The following is a 22,666-nucleotide window of genomic DNA, read 5'->3' on the forward strand; positions in this document are numbered from 1 at the left end:
TGAAATAATAAAAATGTAATTTTTAAAAAGAAATAAAAAGTGAGAATTTAACCTGACATTGACACTACTCTCTGTAAGTCCTGGCTCAAAAACATTAAGTTGTTAGAATCTTAACCTTATTTTAATCAATTCTTCTAATTCAATTCTTTTTCATCATTCCCTTTCCCGGCACTATCTCCTTTCTAAATATCACCACCTGTGATATGGTCTCTTACCCAAATCATTTATGTAAATTCAATACTCCTATTCCACTCAAAACCTACTATATTAAATAAATACTAGGGACAGAAAGATGAATAAAGCACTGGCCCCATCCTTTATTAATATATTTTTCAATTTATTTAATGCATTAAACTTATATTATAATGTCCTTTACAGAGCCTAAGTATATATAGTTCATTTTCATCTATAGCTAATGCTCATCAAAAACTTAGTACAAATTTTATTTTTATACCTTTCTTCTTAATTTTTACAAATCCATTGAACACAGGCATATGGATATCTTAAAATGTCAATACTATTAATACAGAGGAAAAGAAAAAAAAAAGGCGCGCAGGACCCTTATAAAAGACCAGTTTTGTTTTTACATTTGCTTTCAAAAACAAGATCCCATTCTTTTTTAGTCTATATTTGGCCTTTTAATTAATCTTAGATAATCACCTGAATTCTTTTATGTACAAAGTAGCCAATCCTAAAGATTCTTGACAATGGATAAATCTCAAATCCATTGAATCACTCATTCAATGTTAAGTACTTACCATGTGCTAGAGAAATATGAAAGAAAGCTATTATTAAGTAGGAAATAAGACTCTAACCTAGTATTAAACATATGGTGCTAAATAAGCTGATAGGAAGCTCAAATTCAGGTAAATTATAATTAAATTCTGCAGTCTACATATAGTAGCATCCAGATAATTAAGATTATTTGATCTAATGCTCTTTAAATTCATACTTTAAATGACACAAATTGTAGAAGCTCAGACATTTCAAGAAAAAAAAAAATGACACAAATTCCTCATGGGTCCCAGGTTTCAATTCTGAAATGAGGTATGCTCCAGTTTGCATTTCTGAGGATTACTAAGCAGAAACACTGAGTATCAACACTCACCTGTGTCATGACAATGAATACTGCAATGCCAGTGGATGCAGGTGTAGAATCCCACTGGAGAGGTCTGCTTTGAGACTTCTTCATTCTGACTATCGTCCAACCCATGCATAGACTCAAAAGCAAGTATAACATCTGAATTTGGGAAGCGATGTCAAAAACTAATGGGACACGAAAACCAATGTCAACCAAGTTTACACAATATAAAAAAATTTAGCGCTTTTTGCGTTATGATGAGAACATCTTTTTTTTTTTTTTTTTTTAACCACAAAAAGACAGCTATTTTCAAAGAGAAGCTAAGGAAATTCATTAAGAGATATTCACATGTAATAATTCTAAAGATTTAAAAATTGTCATAAATTTTGTATATATTTATAAAAAGTTAAAACAGCAGCAATACTATTTAAAAATACATATATATGCCCATACCATATGTCCATTAAGTCCAACCTTAACTCTCTTCATTTCCCATTTTTCTTAGCTTTTCTAACTACATAATCTTGTTCTCTATAACTCACTGCTTGTTAAATTCTAAATATGATTTCTGCAATGTGGAGAATACTAGTACCTTCATTTCTGAGTTTTTTTTTTTGATGGCTGAACTATAAAGAGTATTTTCTAAAACTATTAACAAGAAACAATACAATGAAATGCATAGCTCCCATAACATCCAAACATTGGCTTTACTTTCAGAATCCTGAAGACACATGAGAAGCTCCATACATTAGTGTGATGTGCCACCAGGTGACCATCACCTACACTGCAGGGGAAGCCTGCTACTTCAAACAGAAAAGATGTATCAAAACCACCTGTATCCACGTCAACACTATAAGAAAACAACGAAAATCTATAAATGCTTCAAGTTCCATATATATATTTATTTTGTGAGGTAGTATTTAATGATTTTTTAAGAAAGCTTATCACTTTTCTTCATAGTGTATTTTGATGTGAGTTTTAGGCTTTGGGTCAGAAATAGAAAAGAGTCAGTATAACAGAGAATGGAATTAAAATAGGAAGAAAACCTTCAGCTTTGAGGTAAGAAAATTTAGATCTGAGTCTAGTCTCTACCACTCAGTAGCTGACTGACATTTGGAAATATGTTTCACATCACTGAGCCCAGATCCTTTATCTGCAAAATAAGGATATGCAGACCTACTCTTCTATTGAGGATAAGATGAGAGAATGTATATAAATATGCCTAAAAACAATGAAGAGGCAGAGTGTAGTGACTCATGCCTGTATTTCCAGGACTTTGGGAGGCCAAGGCAGATGGATCCCTTAAGCCCAAGAGTATAAGGCCAGCCTGGGCAGCATAGTGAGACTCCATCTACAGAAAAGGAAATTTAAAAATTAGCCAGGCATGATGGTATGTGCCTGTACTCCCAGCTACTGGGAAGGCTGAGGCAGGAGGATCACCTGAGTCTAGGAGTTTGAGGCTGCAGTGAGCCGTGACTGCACCACTGCACTCCAGCCTGGGCTACAGAGTAAGAAACCTGCCTCAAACAAACAAAAAAACAATGAGGAGCTGTACACATTACCTATTATTAAGAAGAAACTAAGTAGGACATATGGGAACTTAAACTGTAATCCTGTTCTCGGTCAAGCTGATTTCTAAACAACTTTCGACAGAAAATTTATACTATGACAAGAAATCGTTTTTTAAAAAAAGCAGATAGCAAGTGTAAAAGCTTTTTAAAAAATGCTCAGAAAGATACTCACATTCTGCCAAACTTCCCATAAATGGTACCCCTATTCCATCTTTGGAGTAACTGAGGAATTGAAGAAGATTAGTGTAAATGACAAATGTGAAAAAAATTGTTCATAATCAAAGCAAGCATAATTTTGGTGGACTAATTAGGATTAATTAGATGTAATGATGAACACAGTTTTAGTGGTTTTGAGTTACCTGGAGAAATGAATGTAATTAGCTAAAGCTGAACCAGCTTGTAACAGCAAGGCAGTTGTCAGAACCTTTAAAATCATGTGCATGGGTCCTCCTTTCTTAATAGCCTGCCACAATGATTGAGCATAAATGCAAGCAATCACAAAGTACACTAGGACTAGGAGGAAAAAGAACTCATGTAACCCTGTGAAGAGAAGAAAGGGAGTTTGCTTCAGTAAAACAAAGCCAGTTATCGTATTGGGTTGCTTTCAAATCTCCCTGTCAGTATATTTCTAGAACTTGTTTTTTAACTGGAGTCATAGCATTCACCTTTGTAAGAGAAAAAAAAAAAAAAAACTATTAAAACTTGAATGTTTTTGTGCCTTGGGGCAAAATTTTAACTACAAGAAAGCAGATTAAACCAAACTAGTTAAGGTCAATCTGTAGGAAAGCATAATGGTCAGGGAAACCCAAAGACTCATCATAAAATCACAGTTTTATTTGAAAACAGTAAATGAAAATAGTGATTTTAGCATTCAGTTAAATATACGTTTTACTCCCAAAGTGAATTTCTTTTGTAAAAAGTTTAGAAATAGATTAGCTCAGTCAATAATAGTTTAAAATACCCTGACAATGTATCTCAAAGTGTGTTCTCTTGCCCAGCAGCAACATCAGGGAACTTGTTATAAACGCAAATTCTTGAGTTCCATCCAGTTTTTGATCTACTGAATCAGAAACTCTTGACTAGAGCCCAGTAATCTGTGCTTTAGTAAGCCCTAAGCATGATTCTGATACAGCTAACGCATGAGAACCACAGCTCGGGAATGTCCCAATACCCTGAATTTCCATTTGGACAAACCTTCAAAATATCTGTCATGTCCAGAGATCTCTTCTGAGATGAACTGTCTGCAGCTCTTGCCAAAAAATAAAAAAATAAAAATCCTGTGGAGATCATGCAACTCCATGCCAGGATTGGCTGAAAATTGTAACAGCTAACCAAATGGCTACCAATGCAAGAGGCCAACAACATAACAATTTTAAGTTAGGCTAATCATCTTCTCTTAGTAGATCAAACTATAAAGCAGAAAGGAAAGAGGCCACAGAAAGTGAAGTTGAAAGGAGCTGATGTTGGAACAGGCTAGAGGAATCAAACTGAGCCATGATAAAAACCAAAGTTTTGAGGGAGTAGAAATTACAAGTGATTAATAAGAGAGATGGCTGGCAAAGAACAAAGAATGTGCAGACTTTATAAAAAATGAAACCAGTCATTACAGCAGCCTCTAGTGCCTACTAGCAGCTTTTTAGTACAGTTTTCATGTAACCTTATTATAAATGTCACTTTTTCTGTGTTAACTTGAAATCTTTTGACTGAGTCTCCATTTTTCAGAAATTTCAGAAAATTTTTATAATAAAACACCAGGCTAGCTTTCAGTTTAACGGCTAACATTTACTTGGTTACCTGTCAAGACAGTCCCTAATATTAAGACTTTTACATTCTACCTAACACCAGACTGCTCTAACAGTGGTGTGAATAGAGCTGTCTTAATTAAGTCTATGGATGAACTTTCATTCAAATGGTGAACACCAAGCCTGCTCTAGTTTCCCATTTGGGTAAACTCCAATTAACAGTCAGAGAAGAAAATATTTCTAATGTGTGGAAAATAATTTTGTAAAATCAATCAGAAGACACAAATCCTAAGAATCAATAAGTAGCTCAATCATGCTTTTGGCCTGGTTGAGGGGGGAAAGCAGCAAAAAGTATTTCTGCCACTGGGTGTCTCTCCTGCTCTATGAATATAAATGTGGACAGTTAACTTTTCTAGTGCAGGTGAAAAAGCATGTTTAGACTTCAGGAAGGGAAGATCAAGTAAAATAGCATATTTTCTTTTTAAACTCCTTACATAGAAAAGCACTCCAGCCTTAGAAATAATGGCAACATAATCCTGGGGTTATTATAGTACTGGAACAAGACAGAAAATACAAATGCTAAATATAACAACTGTGGGACAGTAAAGTTCCTTATGCTATCCTGTGTTTTGAATCTTAGTTTTTATCTTTCCTTCTTTGTATTAAAGAATTAAACATGGCATTCAATTTAAAGTTTTATTTATTTATAATATTTTACAGAATATCTTTAAAGTTTCTGACTTATAGGATAAAGTTTCCGACTCCACTAAGTTACAACTCTACCATGAAAAGAAAATCCTCAGACTATTTACTGAGGAATCGGAATAATGTAGAAGGAAGGGACTCTGGAAAATAAGATATATGTTACAGTAAAAAATGTTTTAGGATTATTCACAGTTAATAATCTTCCAGCAAAAGCTAACATTATAATGAACACAAAAATTGTTTCATTGACATAACATATTAAATAAATTGAACTGGGTCATGCCCCACACTCACTGAATTTTAGATGATTCTTACCTTGAACCTTTCCATAAAATACTTAAAAGATAAAATGCTAGCTCTGCACTCAATGTTCTTTTAAACAAATCATCTCTTTAAAAAAATCTGTCTTTTTGGTCAGGCGCAATGGCTCAGACCTGTAATCCCAGCACTTTGGGAGGCTGAGGTGGTTGGATCACAAGATCAGAAGATCGAGGCCATCCTGGCTAATGCGGTGAAACCCCCCGTCTCTACTAAAAAAAAAAATACAAAAAAATCAGCCAGGCATGGTGGCACATGCCTGTAATCCCGGCTAGGAGAATCGCTTGAACCTGGGAGGCAGAGGTTGCAAGTGAGCCGAGATGGCGCCAATGTACTAGGGGGGACAATGTCCAGCCTAGGGGACAGAGCGAGACTCCCTCTTAAAAAAAAAAAAAAAGTCTGTTTCTTTCCTCTCTTCAGCTACCAAGTTTTTGTTTTGCCACAAGCAAAAATTGTTTGTTCACTTTGAAATTAAACTCAATTTGTGTTCACTTTGCTTGTTCACTTTGAAATTAAAACCTAATTTTAAAACAGGTGGGCACTAATTGCTAAATCTTATTATACTTAAGAGTTAATATACACTAAAAAAGTATACACTAAAGAAGAAAAATACTCTTAATGAGCGTACAACAGGTGGTGAACACTTGTAAGGGAATGTGTAAGGTTTAAGGCAAGCTTAAAGGAAGCAGCATTGGCAAAATAAAGTAGCAAGAAAACTTAGAGGACAGCTTCAATAAATTCAGCCCCAGCTAAATGATGGTAAATAAGAAAGGAGGAGAGCCTAGGGGGAAAGGGTCCTTGGGTTCTGGGGCAGCACCTGGAACAGACATTCCCGCCTACCCATGATCCTTGTCTCAGAGCCCCAGTGGTCTCCCACACTCAAGTGTCTCAAGAAATATCCTGATTAGTCTAAATCAATCAGAAATTCCCATACCCTTACCAGTAGGAGGTAAACCTAACCCTTTTGACATATTTGTCTACTTTTATCTTCTTTCTTTCATGTCAACTTACATTTCTCTTATGATGCTATGACCCAGTTCTGAAAAAGGAAATGTGATAGGAAGCTTCTGGGAAAAATTTCCTTCCTCCTAAAAAGCGATACTGAATATTGCAATCATCTAGACATGATGCTCAGAACTGCCACAGCTAACTTTGAACTTGAGGCAGCTAGCTTAAGAACACTGATAGTCTGAGGATAGCAGGGTAGACAGATGCTAAATAAACCACCCTGGAAAAGCCTCAAAACTTCTTGTTGCATAAGATAATTCATTTCATTACTGTCTACACCACTTGCATTAGGGTTTTCTGTTACTTTAAGCCAAAAACATTCCAACATGTCACCAGTAACACATTACTGAAGCTAAATGGAAGATCCAACCCATTGTCTTTTGGGACATGGAGGAAAAAAGGGATAACACTAAAGAATGAACACAGCTGCTAGAATTTTAAAAACAGTGAGATGGCAGATGTGGCAGAGCCCGTAGTATTATTCCAGTGAAAACCAGTCTACATGCCTTTAGGTAATAAGGCTCTCAGGATTCTGGGTACTTCTTGGTCTCTAATTAGAGTACAAACATAGTTAACAAGGATTCTAATATTTTAAAGATGCAGTTTTATTTTATTTTACCTTAAAGTATTATAATCCTATTTAGTACTTTGTCAAGTGGCATCACACTTGCCTTACTTTCTTTGTTTAATCTAGACCAACTCTGAAAAATAGAGGATTAACCAAAGTCTGGTAGATAGAAAATACATAATTGGTTTGAAAGAGAACAAATTACAAAATTTAACCAGAACAACATGTAACATTAATTGCAACTATTAGCACCAGGTTATTCTAATTCAAACCTCTGAGACATGTGGTAATAATCAATTTTCTGTAAAAAGCATAGCAAATCAATTTTTCCTACTTGGAGGAGATAATTAGACAAACTAGCAGAAGTTTCTAAAATGAACTGAAGATTTTCCCTATAAACAAATTCCATACCTGAGGCTACAAAGTAGGAAGAATCCCTCTTAAGGCTCTATTTTAAAACACATTACTAAAACATTGTGAAATATGGACTTTTAGATCAGTGGTTCTGTACATAAGAATCAACTTTAGAGCTTTAACTGGCTTCCACTCCAAACCAAATCTATCTGAGTCTCTGGGTGTGAACATCTGAATTTTTGTTTTAAACCTCATAACCTTAAACTAGATGCATACAGTGATGGGTTAAGAACCACTCATTGATACTTCAATGTAGAGTTATTCACAAAAGCTTTTAGGTATTTTAATCAATAAAATGATGTGATGTTTAGAGGAAGCCACAAAACAAGGCTGGATGGTTTTGGGTACTTCTAGCACTTTTTAATGATTAATTCCCACAGGTTAGCCTTGCATAGAATGTCATGCTTAATGAAAATACATACAATTATAGTGAGGTTTTGCCCCTTGTTTAAATATTGTTGCTGACATACTCAATGTAACTTACCCATTGTAGTATAAGACAGCTTTTAGACACAAGAGTAAGCATAAAATCAAAATCAGTCACAAAATCAGGAAAAGGTAGGTCAGAAGGAGTCAGAACTAAGAACTGAATCACAATGGTTAGTATGGATCATAAAGAAAAGGTTGCCACAACTCAAGATGTTGAGGAAAACACTGGAAGATATAGGCAAGGTTCAGGACAAGGCAAGGTATGACTGGCATTCAGTGGTCCAAGCATGGCACAGGGCACAAATGTGATCACTTTATAGCCTGGGATAAAAGTTTACATGCCAAATTGGTGATAAAGAAAAAGACCAAAAATGGAGGCCTGGATAAGGAGGCAAGTAAAAGCATATTAGGATCCAGAAAAGTCTCATGGATCCACTCAATACATAAAACCACCTTTTGAGCCAAAGGGCTACAGCCTGGAAGGCAGGAGAGGAAGTGCTAATTCATCTGGACTCCACTAGAGGCAGCAGGGTTTGCACATGCAGCAACTGCAGCAGAACATTACTTCCTAGTGAGCCTTGACCAGTCCTAAAAACAAGTGTCATGTGAAATAACGAAGTCTTACAGTTAAAAAGGACCGGAAGGCTGCGTGCAGTGGCTTATGCCTGTAATCCCAGCACTTTGCCTTGGCCTGAGGTCAGGAGTTCTGGTCAACATGGCGAAACCTCGTCTCTACTAAAAATACAAAAATTAGACAGGTGTAGTGGTGGGCGCCTGTAGTCCCAGCTACTCAGGAGGCTGAGGCGGGAGAATCGCTTGAACCCGGGAGGCAGAGGTTGCAGTGGGCCAAGACTGCACCATTGCGCTCCAGCCTGGGTGACAGAGCAAGGCTCCGCTTCAAAAAATTAAATTTAAAAAAAAAAAAAAAGGACCTGAAGAGCAATTCAGTCCAACCATCCATTCAATGCTCTTAGTAGACCTGGGTTCCATCAATGCCTTTCCAAAATACAGAAAAATGTTGGCATCTTTTACAAAGATTAAGGAAATGGAAGGACTAAATTAATTTCCAATAATGATCTATACTAGTCAAAGGTATCATAAATGAAATTTAACTTTTACATTCATTTGCATTCAGAAACAACTTGAGTAGTTTACACTACATCATTTCTTTCACAGAAAGAACTTTAAAATTAACCACTTTAAAACATTTAGGGCCAGGTGCAGCAGCTCACACCTGCAATCCCAACACCTTGGGAGGCCAAGGTGGGAGGATCACTTGAACCCAGTAGTTTGAGACAACCTGGGCAACATGGTGAGACCCCATCTCTAAAAAATAAAAATCAAAATAAATTAGCACGCCATTCTGTCACTAGATATACATTTTTCCCAAACAAAGGATATTTTTAAAAAGTTTATCCCTTAAAACATAATTTGTGACCTACTGTCACAAATCTCAAGTTGCTTTTTTAGCTGTGACGAATTTACACTTTGAACTAAACAATCGGTTTAAGCTAATGTGGCCTCACTCCTGCCTCACCTCCACCCAGGCCACTCTATGGCCAACAGGATACCATGGAACTAAATGTTTCTCTTAAGCAGATTGACTCTTTCAAACAGCCAACGAACTCATGAAGAGGTAAACCATTAACGCTTTTCTTTGACAGATGGCTTGACAGATGGCGTACAAATCCTTACTCCTACATGGTAATTTACAAATCAGTTATACTTCATAGCATGTTTATCATGATCGTAAGAAGTCATTCACTTCTGCTGGGGCTAGGAATCTTACCTCAGTAGGCCAGGACATAGTTACCTAACATTTTGATGAAATATTTTATATGAGTAAATCTGATTCTGGGAAGTATTATAGACTCTGATCATCCCTAAATTGTTGTAAGCTTCAATGAAGACAATCCCTAAATCTGTTCAAACAACCTAGTAAAGAGTTAACCATACAAAGCAGTTCAGTTTCTATTCTCATTTAATCATTGAGTTAACAACTGAAATTGTTCAATTTATTACATTTTTCTGTTTATAAAAATAACGCAAAGTTATCATAAAAACAAAAATATTTAGAATTATAGAGGAAACTAAAAACTGCACAAGTCATTTCCTGTCAGGAGCCCAAACAAACAAGCAAACAAACAAAACTATACAACTCTACCAACTCAGAGTATCAAAATAATCTGTTAACAGTTTTGTACTTCTGTTTAATTTTCCGCAGGTTTTAATACACTCAAATAATACTCTGCTTTTAAAAATTAGTATTATGGCTATCAAAAAGGTATAAGAAGATTCATTTAACCATTTCTCTACTTTTGGACATATAGGTTGCTTTCATTTTTTTATTTTAAAAATACGACATGAATATATTTGTGCAGAAATCTTTTCCAGAATTTAGGATATATTCAAATACATATTCTTACCAGATTCTCCAGCACTAAAATGATCAAATGGATTCCCTTCGGCATCTGGGTTTAGTAACACCATTTCAAATGGGATATCTTCCACCTGAGAATTCTCCTTGTCATCTTGGCACGTATACTTGTCTGCATAAAACACATGCCACGTTTGTGGAGATGGAATCTGGGACACTGTCAGATTATGTTCGGTCTGGTTCATGGTCACTTTAAAGAGAAAGAAAACAACACCTTTCGTAACAAAACTCTCACACGTGTTCCATTATTTTATCATATAATCAATTTGAGGTTAGGACACTCTTTTGTTTCATTTTTATTGCCTCAGAAATCCAAGACCTTGTGAAGTATTTGGAATAAGTCTTGTAAACCAGATATTTACAGAATAAATCAGAATTTATCTGCAAAGGAGATAAAAATGATGTTTTTAACCAAGGAATCACTATACAAGTACGACTATAAAACACCACGAGTAGAATGGCTTCACTGAAACTCTGAATTTTTTTTTTTTTCTGGTTCTCACATTCGTATTGGGAGCCATGGGAGGGGCCTCCTCTGTCAGTGGAGGTGCTCAGTTTCTTCAGCCACTCCAAGCTAGGGCTCTGGGAATCCTGGGGGTGGCTGGGCACATCGGGCATGTTCCCATCATTGCGGATGGGCATTGGGTAGTTGTAGGATGTGACCTCGTTGATCATGATGACGTACTTAGTGTAGGGGCTGAGTGGGGGCAGAATTACAGCTAGGCTCCTGATGATGAAGGACACGACCAGCACCGGCTCCTTGGCCCAGGCATTCTTGAGGAAGGCGCTGAGTCTCGCCACCATCTTGGTCTCGACGGCTGAAACTCTCAATTTTAATTTTCAGCATTTTCACAGTTTCCAGGTGGGTTAATGACATTCAAAAAAATTGTGGTGGTAAAATATATACAATGCTAAATGTATCATTTTAACCATTTTAAAGTGTACAGTCTATGGCATTAAGCACATCCACAATGCTGTGCAACAATCACAGTGACATTTTTGAAGATTACTCGAGTTAAATTTAAAATGGAGCATTCAACTTACGAAATCATTGTATCTAAAAACTACGTATTTTCAAAAGATTTTCCAAAACCTTTTTCTGATTGGCTGTTCTTTAAAAGGGTACAAAAAGCAGAAAAAATAGAAATTACAGGAATGTAGAAGTTATTATACTGGATCAGGTCCATATGAAGTAGTATGATATAGTCAGGGGTGGGGGTGTGTGGCATCATTCAGATGTATGTTTCAATCCTGGCTTCAATACTTACCTGTTGTGTGACCTTGGGTAAGTTACATAAGCAATGACACTCATTTTCTTCATCTGTAAAATGAAGATACTACCTACAGCAAAGAGCTGATGTAAGCACTAAGTTATGTGAGTCATCTAGCATGGTATCTGTCACAGAGCAGTTGCTAAATGTCAATTCTGCTTTTCCTTTCTTTAAAACAAGGTGGTTATATTAGTAAGTGGTTCTCAATCCAGGGTAATCTCCTTTCATCCAGGGCCTCTGAAAATATGAGGGGATCGTTTTTTGTCACAATAGCTGGTTAGATACTTGGAGGGGGGCTATGCTGAACCTCATGCAAAGAATTATTCCCCCTAAAATGCCAATGGCACACCCTTCTGAGAAACACAAAATGATGTATAAGATTCTTTCTGGATCTAAGACTATTAGGTTGGTGCCAAAGTAATTGCAGTTTCTGAATATGACCTGACCTAAGAGGCACTGACTAACAACAACATGAAGCTGCCTAGGAGAGGAGTGTCTCAAGTTCTGAGTGTAACGAAAAGAGTAGAGTCAGAAGAGTGAGTCTTGGCCTTGTGACTCAGCAAATAAATTTACAACCTCTCTAAATTTGTTTCTTCAATAGTAAAATAAAGATACCTTCCCTGTTAGCTCTGAGTTCTTGTGAGGGGCAAAGGAAAAACAGATGGAATGTTATGTAAAGAGAATGATTCTACACAAAGTATTTTTAAAACAGTATTATGATGGACCCAATTCCCAACTCTAGTTTGCCCCCATAACATGTCAATATTTAAGGACAAATTAGTCTTAATCTCTTTCTCAATTGTAGATTTTTTTTTAATAAATAAAAGACATTTCTCGAGGTAACCAGAAATTTGTGTATGGAATAGATTTCAGAGGACATTATAAAATTATTAATTTTCTTAGGTGTAGGACAGTTAAACAGATGAATTTCTTTACTCTTAGAAGATGTATGCTTAGGTATGGAGGAGAAAACTGTGATACCTGCTGCTTATTTTCACAAGGTTCAATTAAAACAAAAATCACATACATGTAGACATAAAGCAAATTTAATAAAATATTAACAATTATTGAGTCTAAGCAGAGGATATACAGATGCTGGTTGTATTATAATTTCATCTTTTCTGTATGTTGGGAAATTTTCCTAGTGGAAAGTTGGAAAAATGTTATTTATAGGTGGTCTTCATGAATGAGATACAGATGTAGTCAGGATTTGAATTTTGAGGACTTGGACTGTACAACTGGGAATTTCATTCATTGGTAGTTAAATTGAACAAGAGGATTTGATTAACACCACTATGACATTGCTTTTTTGGCCACTGTAAGTTAGCTGACATTTAAACTACCTTTTTAAAAAACAAACAAACAAAAACCATACAGCTTCCGGAAAAATGTAGCAAAGACTCTAGTCTCTGTTAAATATTGGAAGACTTTTAGGAAGAATTTAATAAATGCTCAATAAATGATTCAGAAATAAGACTGTTTAAATGTGCAATGTGCAATTATATAATCTGGACCTCATTATATAAAGGCTCTGCTGTGTTGCTGTTTTTATCATTTGCACTTTTTCTCTTAGATAAAATATTTAAAAACCACACTTTTACCAATATACTTTTGATGTTTCATTTTAAATTATGTGGATTTACTTCAAGCAGAAATAAAAGTGTGCTTCAAAAAGTGATACTGGCCTTTAGTTTTTGTCTTGCTGTCTTTTCAGCAAGCCTGGGAAACAAGCCTCTTGACAAAACCGTGTGTTCATTGTTTCCGAGACAAAAGACTACAGCACAGCATGCATATTCTATGCTGGTGTAATTAGTACCTCAAATATTAACAAAACTTGAACTGCTGAGAATGGTGCTGAATAGCTAATTGTCCAATCATATTATAAAAGGAAATGAATACTGTTAACCAAAACACACAATAAAATACTAACACCTTTAAATGATTTACAAAATATATCAAACTACAAAAGGAATCATATGCATAACATGTAAAAAGACAACACTGAAATGTTTTGTATACAATATTATATTTAGCTCCTATAATCTGATAGAAAATTCCTCCGAATCTCCTTGTTTAGATAGAAATACATAAACTCATCATTTTCAGTGCTTTTAAATGTCTTGTTTGCTTGCTTGAAAAATCTACAAAATAGTTTTTAGTATTTTTTAAATCAGATTTTTATGACAGAACAAAGAGATGATTGAAAAATAATTTCTCAAAACATTAATTTGGGAGAGTCAAGCAACATTCAACGTTGAGATTTTTCGAATCTGCTAGTCCTTTCATAGCACACAGCAGTGGCAGGGTTTTACGTAGGAGCTGGGCAGAGTTACTGAGTTCATTACCAAATAGGTGAAAGGCTGTTAACTCTTAAGTCTCATTAATAGCTAAGAAAAGCACTTGCTATAAGGAATTATTCTTAAATATGTGTTACTATTACATCATGAATTTAAAGATATGCTTTTTGTTTAAATGTATCTAAGCTCCTAAATAACATACCATAAATATGACAACTAATATATAGAAGAGACTTAAGATTTGGATTTTGTTATTGGAAAAAAAACTGGTGAAGTATATATACGTAGAAATCAGTATTAAATTTATTTTAGGCCCCAAAATTTGACAAAACAACCTTCACTCCTCTAAAATTCCTGTTTCCTGATATCTTTCATTCCACAATTTCAAAGAATACTTCTGCACTCAACAGAACAGGGAAAAGAAAGAGAAAATAGAAAAAGAAACAACAGCAGAAGGTTTTGTTAAGTTGTAGTCCTATACATAAGTAACTCCATCCTTAACAGTTATAATGAGAATGGCAGCATTTTGGAACTATTATGAACCTTAGGGAAACCTAGTCAACTTGCTTGTTGTACAGATAAGTAAAATAGGGTTCAAAGATAACGAGTTCTTGCTATAAATCACTAGCAGTGATTCTCAGTTTTGTGGTCTTCCCATTGCACCACACTGTCTCCCGGCATATAGAAGTTCTGGGAATACAGGAATATGACTCATACAGAAATGATGTTTTTAAGTGTATAAAGTATATAGTATAATACTGACTATGTGATACAAGAGAACAAATCAATATTTCTATCGCTCAAAGCTTTAAACTGCCTAATAAGTTTTTGTTGGAGACAGAAAAAGTCTTTGAGATGTCAAACGCAAAAAGCAAACAACCTACCTAACAAAAAGCCCTTAAACACTAAGGTCTACGACTATTCATTCTACAATACTTAGTAAAAACTTAACTAAGCACCAAGGTACGATAAATTCTCATTCTCATAGTGCCATATAATCGGCATTCATAGGGCTTATCAAAATAGCAATTTTACATTTATTCACACTGATCTGATTCATTCTGGTAACCGCCACCAGCCTTAAGGACATTTTGGTCACTAATCTATCACCAGTACCTAGCATAGTACATGAAACAGTGGAAGCACTCAGTGAATGAACACACCAAAAGAGCCCTACTGCTCTCATTGACTGATTTTATAACAAATAAATACAATGGAAAGTGGTAACTATAGTAAGTGCTATGTAGGAAAGCAAGAGGCTATAAAAACTTAGGTGTTAACTTAATCGAGGGAGGAGCCAGCAGGGAGGCTGAAGAGGAAAAAGCTTATGCAAAGGCTCAAGGTAGCACTGAAATAAAATGCAGTGAGTGGGGCAATGCCCTGAGATAAAATGGAGAGGTAAGCAGCAGCCAGTCTACAATGGCTTTGCTGGTCAGGTTAAGGAGGCCTGGACAGGTTAAGGGAAACGGCTTTGCTGGTCAGGTTAAGGGAAACCATTTATTTTAAGGGTGTGGTGAGGAAGTGATTGTAACATAACCATATCTGCTATTTAGAAACATCTAGTTACAGAAGGGAGACCAGCATGGCTATAGAATAGCCAGGTAGGAGACTGCTGAAATAGCAAAGGCAAGATGATTTCAAGAGATATTTAAAAGTAAAACCTCAAGACTTAACTGATGGATGGGGAGGTAGAAAGGTCAAAGAGGGGAGTATTAGAAGACACCTTGGTTTCTCAACTGTTTACTAGATGGTGGGTGGTGCCAGTTCTTAAAACAGGGAACACCAGAAGAGGGCCAGGTCTGGATGGGGAAGATGGTGAGTTCAGTTTAGACACCAGAGGAATCGGGAACTGAAGGACATGACCTTTCATACATACGTGGAACACTTAGATGAGCAAATTGGCAGAGAAAGGAAGAGATAACTAATCATGAGAATCTGCATATATTTCCCAGATAAGTTTTGAATTCAGGGTCAAAGTAAATAAGTGTATGTAATTGTCTCTTTTATAGTTGAATCCAATCATTCATCTTCAGGATACTATCTTCTCACAATGTCAGCTCACAAATCTACATTAAAGATCCCCACAATGGGTGGCAAGGATTGGGGACCTCTGCGTTTTTCACTGTTCTAACTAGTTGCCTTATGAGGGAATCAGACAGCTGATAAGATAAAGACTGGATGTTTAGAAATGAACGTTTCGCTAGACTAGGCTAAGAGGAGACTACCATGTTCCATATATGGATGAGCCCCTGAATAATAATGGGAAAGAGGGAAGAATAATTCCCAAATTTGAAGCATTTGGATGCTTCAAATTTCTAACGTCTCCTACACCTAATTAACTTGCAAGGTGCAAAATGGAAACAATGGCACACGTTCTTCATTTCCATATTTAAAAAAACTTTCACTCACTCTGGATGGCTAGCACTCTAATGCACAGGACAATGTTGATGAGAATGAATGGGATCACAGATTTAAGCCACTAGATTAGGATTTTAAAAGTACAGCCTCTCTAGAGGCAAACCAGAAGTATACAAATGATGTGGTGCTGGTACAGCTCAAAGAGACTTTTTTTTTTTTTTGAGACAAAGTCTCACTCTGTCACCCAGGCTGGAGTGCAGTGGTGTGATCTCGGCTCACTGCAACCTCTGCCTCCCAGTTTCAAGCAATTCTCATGCCTCAGCCTGCCAAGTAGCTGGGACTACAGGTGTGTGCCATCACACCTAATTTTTTTTTTGTATTTTCAGTAGAGACGGGGTTTCATCATGTTGGCCAGGCTGGTCTCAAGCTCCCAACCTCAGGTGATCCGCCCACCTTGGCCTTCCCAAGTGCTGAGATTACAGGCGTGAGCCACTGTGCCTAGCTGTCAAAGTGACATTTTGTATCACCATGTAACTAAGTCTCATGTTCAAATGACATGTTGGGAAATAGCATCACTTGAGCTAAATTATCCGATTAACTAAAATAATACATGTTTGGCATTTAGCTCAGTGCTGGCAGATAATTAGCATTCAACGAATGTTACCATTCATTCCATGCTGCCACTGGGTCAAAATATATTTTCCATATTGGCATAAATTATGCAAACTGTAAGGAGTCTGAATGAAAGAAAGGACTCCTATATAAATTATCTGGATTTTCATTTTTCAAAAATGATAAAGAAGGGAAAGGCATTGTTAAAACTCAGCTTAAAATGTACTAGACAAAGTGTCATCACCGTGCGATGTAACATATGTACATATGGTACTGTATTTCAACATTAGGAGGAAAAAAACTATATCTAATGATCAAAGAAAAAAGGATATACTCACTTGTCAACTGAGCTTTGGATAATTTTTCACTACAGCTATAACCATGACTGCTTTGCTGTAGCTTTAGCCATTCCTGGGCTTGGAACAGGTAGAGTTTAGCTTCTTTTCCAACAGCTACTGCTATGTTGTTGATTCTGACACACAGAAGAGCATGGTCACCTTGACATTAAAACAAAAATTATCAACTAGTTTGGTCTTATATGAAACTGAGACATGAGGACAACTCAACACCTCTACTTACCAAAATGGAAATTTAAAAAGCACAATTCTTCTTAAATCTCGCTTAACTAGGTAAATCACATCAGAATGAACACCACATTTAGAAGCAAGAGATTATTCAAATGAACGTGTGGTATTTCCTTGAAATTCAGCTGATAACTGATAATATTTCACTCAATAAACAGCAAATATCTAGGGTATTTGGACAATTCACTGTATTACAATTTTTGCCTCACTTTACAACCACTTGTTTTACATTTTATTCATAATCTATAGAAATGTCCCACCAGGACTGTAAACTAGTTCAACCACTGTAGAAGACAGTGTGGCAATTCCTCAAGGATCTAGAACTAGAAATATCATTTGACCCAGCCATCCCATTACTGAGTATATACCCAAAGGATTATAAATCATTGCTGCTACAAAGACACAAGCACACGCATGTTTATTGCAGCACTATTCACAATAGCAATGACTTGGAACCAACCCGTATGTCCATCAATGATAGACTGGATTAAGAAAATATGGCACATACACACCATGGAATACTATGCAGCCATAAAAAAAGGATGAGTTCATGTCCTTTGTAGCGACATAGATGAAGCTGGAAACCATCATTCTGAGCAAACTATCGCAAGGACAGCACATGTTCTCACTCATAGGTGGGAATTGAACAAAGAGAGAACATTTGGACCCAGGGTGGGGAACACCATACACCAGGGCCTGTCGTGGGGTGAGGGGAGAGGGGAGACATAGCATTAGGAGATATACCCAATGTAAATGACAAGTTAATGGGTGCAGCAAACCAACATGGCACATGTATACATATGTAACAAATCTGCACGTTGTGCACATGTCCTCTAGAACTTAAAGTATAATAAAAGAAAAAATTAAAATTAAAATTAAAAATTAAAATAAAGTCCCACCAAAGTTTCTGTTTTTCAGTATGACATAGGTGTTAATGTTTAATTATACTCTTAATATAAAAAATAAACATAGCTAATAGCAGGAAAGTTTAAATGTATGTGTTCTGGAGTAGACACATTATATCTAAAACAAAATTTGGTATCTATGACTTTTACAAAAGAACTTTCAAGGGCTGGGCACAGTGGCCACACCCATAATCCCAGCACCTTTAGGAGGTCAAGGTGGGAGGATCACCAGTCCAAGAGTTTGAGACCAGCCTGGGAAACAAAGTGAGATCCTGTTGCTATTAAAAAAAAAAAAAAATTATCTAGGCTTGGTGGCTGAGCCTGTAGTCTCAGCTACTCGAAAGGCTGAGATGGGAGGATGGCTTTAGCCTGGGAATCTGAGGCTGCAGTAAGCTTTGATTACACCACTGCGCTCCAGTCTGGGTGACAGAACAACACTCTTTTTTGGGCCAGTGTTACTCTGTCACTCAGGCTGGAGTGCAGTGGCACAATCTCCACTCACTGCAATCTCTACCTCCCAGGTTCAAGCGATTCTGCTGCCTTAGCTTCCTAAGTAGGAGTTGCTGGGATTACAGGCATGTGCCACCACACCCAGCATCACCACATCCAGCTAATTTTTGTATTTTTAGTAGAGACAGGGTTTCACCATGTTGGCCAGGTTGGTCTTTTTTTTAAAAAATTTTTTGAGACAAAGTCTTGCTCTATTGCCCAGGATGGAGTGCAATGGCACGATCTCAGCTCACTGCAACCTCCATCTCCCCGGTTCAAGCGATTCTCCTACCTCAGCCTCCCAAGTAGCTGGGATTACAGACACCTGCCATCATGCCCGGCTAATTTTTGTATTTTTGTAGAGACGGGTTTCACTATGATGGCCAGGCTGGTCTTTAACTCCTGACCTCAGGTGATCTGCCCACCTCAGCCTCCCAAAGTGCTGGGATTACAGGCATGAGCCACCGCGCCCGGCTGCCAGGTTGGTATTGAACTCCTGATCTCAAGTGATCTGCCCACCTCTGCTCCCAAAGTGCTGGGATTACAGGCATGAGCCACCCACCGAGTCTGGCTTCTTTTTTTAAAAAAAGAACTTTCAGAATAATATATGTTGTAAGATGAATACAGAATGAACCTGGTTGCACACATCAACTACATTTAAGGCCCAGAACAGAAATGGCAATAAGTTAGTGCCTCTAAGGAAAAGGATTCTGGGTGAAAAGAGCTAAGACAGGAGACTATTTTTCATTTTAAGATCTTCTGTTCTCCTGGAAATTTTTTTTTCTATGCTTTTGTTACTATAATTACCACTTTTATCAAACATTTTAAATATATTTAAATATACAGTGTATATATCAAATAATGTGAAAATCTCTTACATATTTTGAACAGTCTTAAAAGTGACTCTGAGGCCCAATTAACACTGTAAATTGCATTCTGAGTTACAGTTGATTATTTCAGTATAGTTTTTGCATTATTATTTTACTGAATTGGGATTCATGAAAATTGGTAATAACTATATATGATTTTATACATATGAAAGAGAATGAATGTACTTGAAACACCTTATCCCCAATCTGTCTTGAGAAATCCGAATTTAGTACATGTTTCTCCTCCACGTTTACCAGATGATCATCATGAACTATGAGGAAGTCCAAGTCTCTCTGCTGGTCCTAAGTAATAACCCATGTCTTCTATATATCCCAGATTTTCCAACACTGTCCACATTGTGCCATTTAAGACAGTGGCTGTCAATACTCAAAGTATGGTTACAGTCCGTTGATTGAGAAACTCAAAATGTGACCAAAAAATAATAAAATTGTTTCTAGTGTTTCTTCTTCATTCACCCAAAATATATTCCACATTGGATTATGAAAAACTGGGTTGCTGAACTCCTTTTCTTAGGTATCTTAAAAACTTCAAAAAAAAAAAAAAATTCAGGATCCCTTCCCTTTATTCTGTCAATTCTGTAATTTCTCAATACTTTAAATTCCTTTTCTCACCAAAGTAGTTCCTAGTTTCTATTATCTTCTCTTAAGAACATTTTCTAGGCCAATATTCTGATGTTCAACGTTGCATCTTTTAATGCTTAAGACTGTACAAATCAAAGTTCCTAATGTCGTCCAGGCAAATAATTATTTGAAATACAGCACTAGTCAAATTGACAGTACCAAGAAAAACACTTAAATTGTGAGGGTGCAAATGAGACCAAAATTGGAATGAATTGCAAATTCATTTATTGAAGGAATAATTACTGATATCTGAGGAAGATCAAAAGGTAATAATCAAATGCAGCTCTGATTTCAGAAGAGCCACACAGAACACAAAGTAGGGAGCTTCCAGAGCGCTACTTACATGCTTTTTCATCAGCCTAATTCTAGGCCTTACCGCCCACAGTAAATCTACTGCACTAGTAGCCAATTAACCAAACTGTTCAATATGACAACTACATTATCAAGTGTTTTACTTGGTTTCCAAAACCACTGTGCTGCAAGCAGGTCTCAGCAAATTGATCTTAAAAAAAAAAAAAAAAGGAAATTTAAGTTTCTAGTCTTAAATTCTCCCGTACGTCAGTGTACACAGTGCGGCCGAGACAGGAAGGAGCAAACGTGCTTCTCTGGGGGAAGGATCTGGAAAGATGCGGCCGACCAGTCATTTGCACATTCGCCTGCAAGGAGAGGGTTGGGGAAATGGAAACCGGCTTTCAGGTGCGGAACACGATCACTAGTGGCGGGAGGCCGCTGCCTTGGGCTGGGAAGCCGCACCAGCGGGGTTGGCAAGGAATGCATCCCACTATTCCCGGCAGCTGCAGCGACGCAGGAGGTCCAGGTGAGGCTGGGGAAGTCGCCGGCCTCGCCCAACGTGGCGGGGAGGAGCCGGGGAGGAGCGGCCCGCGGACCCCGCCGGCGGGATGGGCCAGCGCGCCTTCATCCCTCTCCCCGCCCCCAGACCTACCATGGAACTCGAAGTGGCCGATGCGCTGGCCCTGGGCGTCCTGGGCCGCGGTGCTGCTGAAGCTGCCCCGCAGGGTCTTACCCTGGCTGCCCTGCGGCCACCAGCAGCACGTGAGGGCCACCGCCAGCAGCCGCAGCCCCCCCATGCCCGTCTCCCGCTCCTCACCGACGCCTCGGCACCCAACTACCCGCGGCTGCCCGCCCCACGTCGGCAGCTGGGGGAGGCGGGGTCGGCGCCGGAGACCTGCGGCTCTGGAGCCTGAGAACCAATGAGGCGGGCTGCTCTGCCACGAGCCAAAGACATTCACCAATCAGAGGCCGAAATGGGCGGGACGCGCAGATCCGAGCGTCCCATCACTCCCCGGCTTTTGACTAGTTCCCGCCTTTTTCTTTAATGAGGAATCAGTAGGATGTTGCTTCAGGTTACGGAAAACTCATCTCCCTCATCGCCTAGCACGTCTTGCTACTGAGCATGCGCGGGCGCCCTGGCACGAGTCCGCTTGGCCTTCGAGGGGCATGTGAGATTCGGAAAAACTTAAGATAACACAGGACAGGACTGTCTCTGGTCGAGAGAGAAAAACCATCCCGCAAAGAAAAAATCGTGTTCTTATGCAGCTTTTCTTCCTCGGCGCCTGTATAACCGACAGGACGTGTCTGATTTAATGCCTCAAAGACACTTAGGTCCGCAAGACCACAGTTTAACGCATGACTTCTCTTGGCATCTCCAGTCGATTTTTACCTCCTAGGTTCTCTGGCTTCTAGACTTTTATTATTCTCCGCCCCCCGCGCCCCGCGCCCCGCGGCCCGCAGACCAGACCGCTGGGAATTGTAGCCGCCCATAGCCCCCATTCAATCAATTCAATTACAAGTGTGGAGTAGCCCCTCTTCTGGTGAGGGTGGGAAGCAGCCACCACAGTCCTACGCCGTTCATCACTTTCTTGGCCTATGGCAAAGACCGTCTTTACAGTCTTCATTCTAATTGGCTACAGTCCATCTCTATCCTACAGGCACAGAAAAGCTGTAGGAAACAATTTGCTGCAAAAGATTCTCATGGCTCTCCAGCCTCTCAAATGTCCATTTTTTTTCTCATCTCCATCCTCACCGCCGTCGGTTTCCTGAACACTCCCAAGTTCTCCCTTCTAGGCCTTATCACTCCCTGATCCCTCTGGCTGGAATACTTCTGCTTATTCCAATACTGGACCTCTTCACCTTCCTTTTCCTCCTTTATTCCTCCTTCCTAAGGCACTTTAAGAAGCCTTTCTCAAACCCCTAAGTCTGTAGTAGCTGCCCCTGGCACCAGAATCCCTTACTTCCCTATCAGAGCGCTCAGTCACTGTACTGTAAGTATCCATTCACGTGTCTGAAATCTCCGCCTCTACTGTCAGCTCCAGCTGATCAGCGACTATACTTTTTTTTTTTTTTTT

General features: G+C 38.1%; 1 protein-coding gene across 1 annotated transcript in view; it reads right to left on the reverse strand.

Moving 5' to 3' along the window:
• The window catches only part of GPR180 (G protein-coupled receptor 180), a 35,074-nt gene extending 13,364 nt beyond the window's left edge, over positions 1-21,710 (reverse strand). The window contains exons 1-6 of the mRNA XM_011996647.1: positions 21,244-21,710; positions 17,150-17,308; positions 10,263-10,463; positions 3,012-3,192; positions 2,825-2,874; positions 1,109-1,266 (exon numbers count right to left, since the gene is read on the reverse strand). Coding sequence (XP_011852037.1) covers positions 1,109-1,266; positions 2,825-2,874; positions 3,012-3,192; positions 10,263-10,463; positions 17,150-17,308; positions 21,244-21,388 — 894 coding nt within the window. The 5' untranslated portion in view covers positions 21,389-21,710. The remainder of the gene's footprint in view (positions 1-1,108; positions 1,267-2,824; positions 2,875-3,011; positions 3,193-10,262; positions 10,464-17,149; positions 17,309-21,243) is intronic.
• Positions 21,711-22,666: the final 956 nt, after the last annotated feature.

Source organism: Mandrillus leucophaeus, unplaced genomic scaffold (assembly GCF_000951045.1).
Source record: "Mandrillus leucophaeus isolate KB7577 unplaced genomic scaffold, Mleu.le_1.0 Scaffold520, whole genome shotgun sequence".
NCBI classification, from domain to species: domain Eukaryota; kingdom Metazoa; phylum Chordata; class Mammalia; order Primates; family Cercopithecidae; genus Mandrillus; species Mandrillus leucophaeus.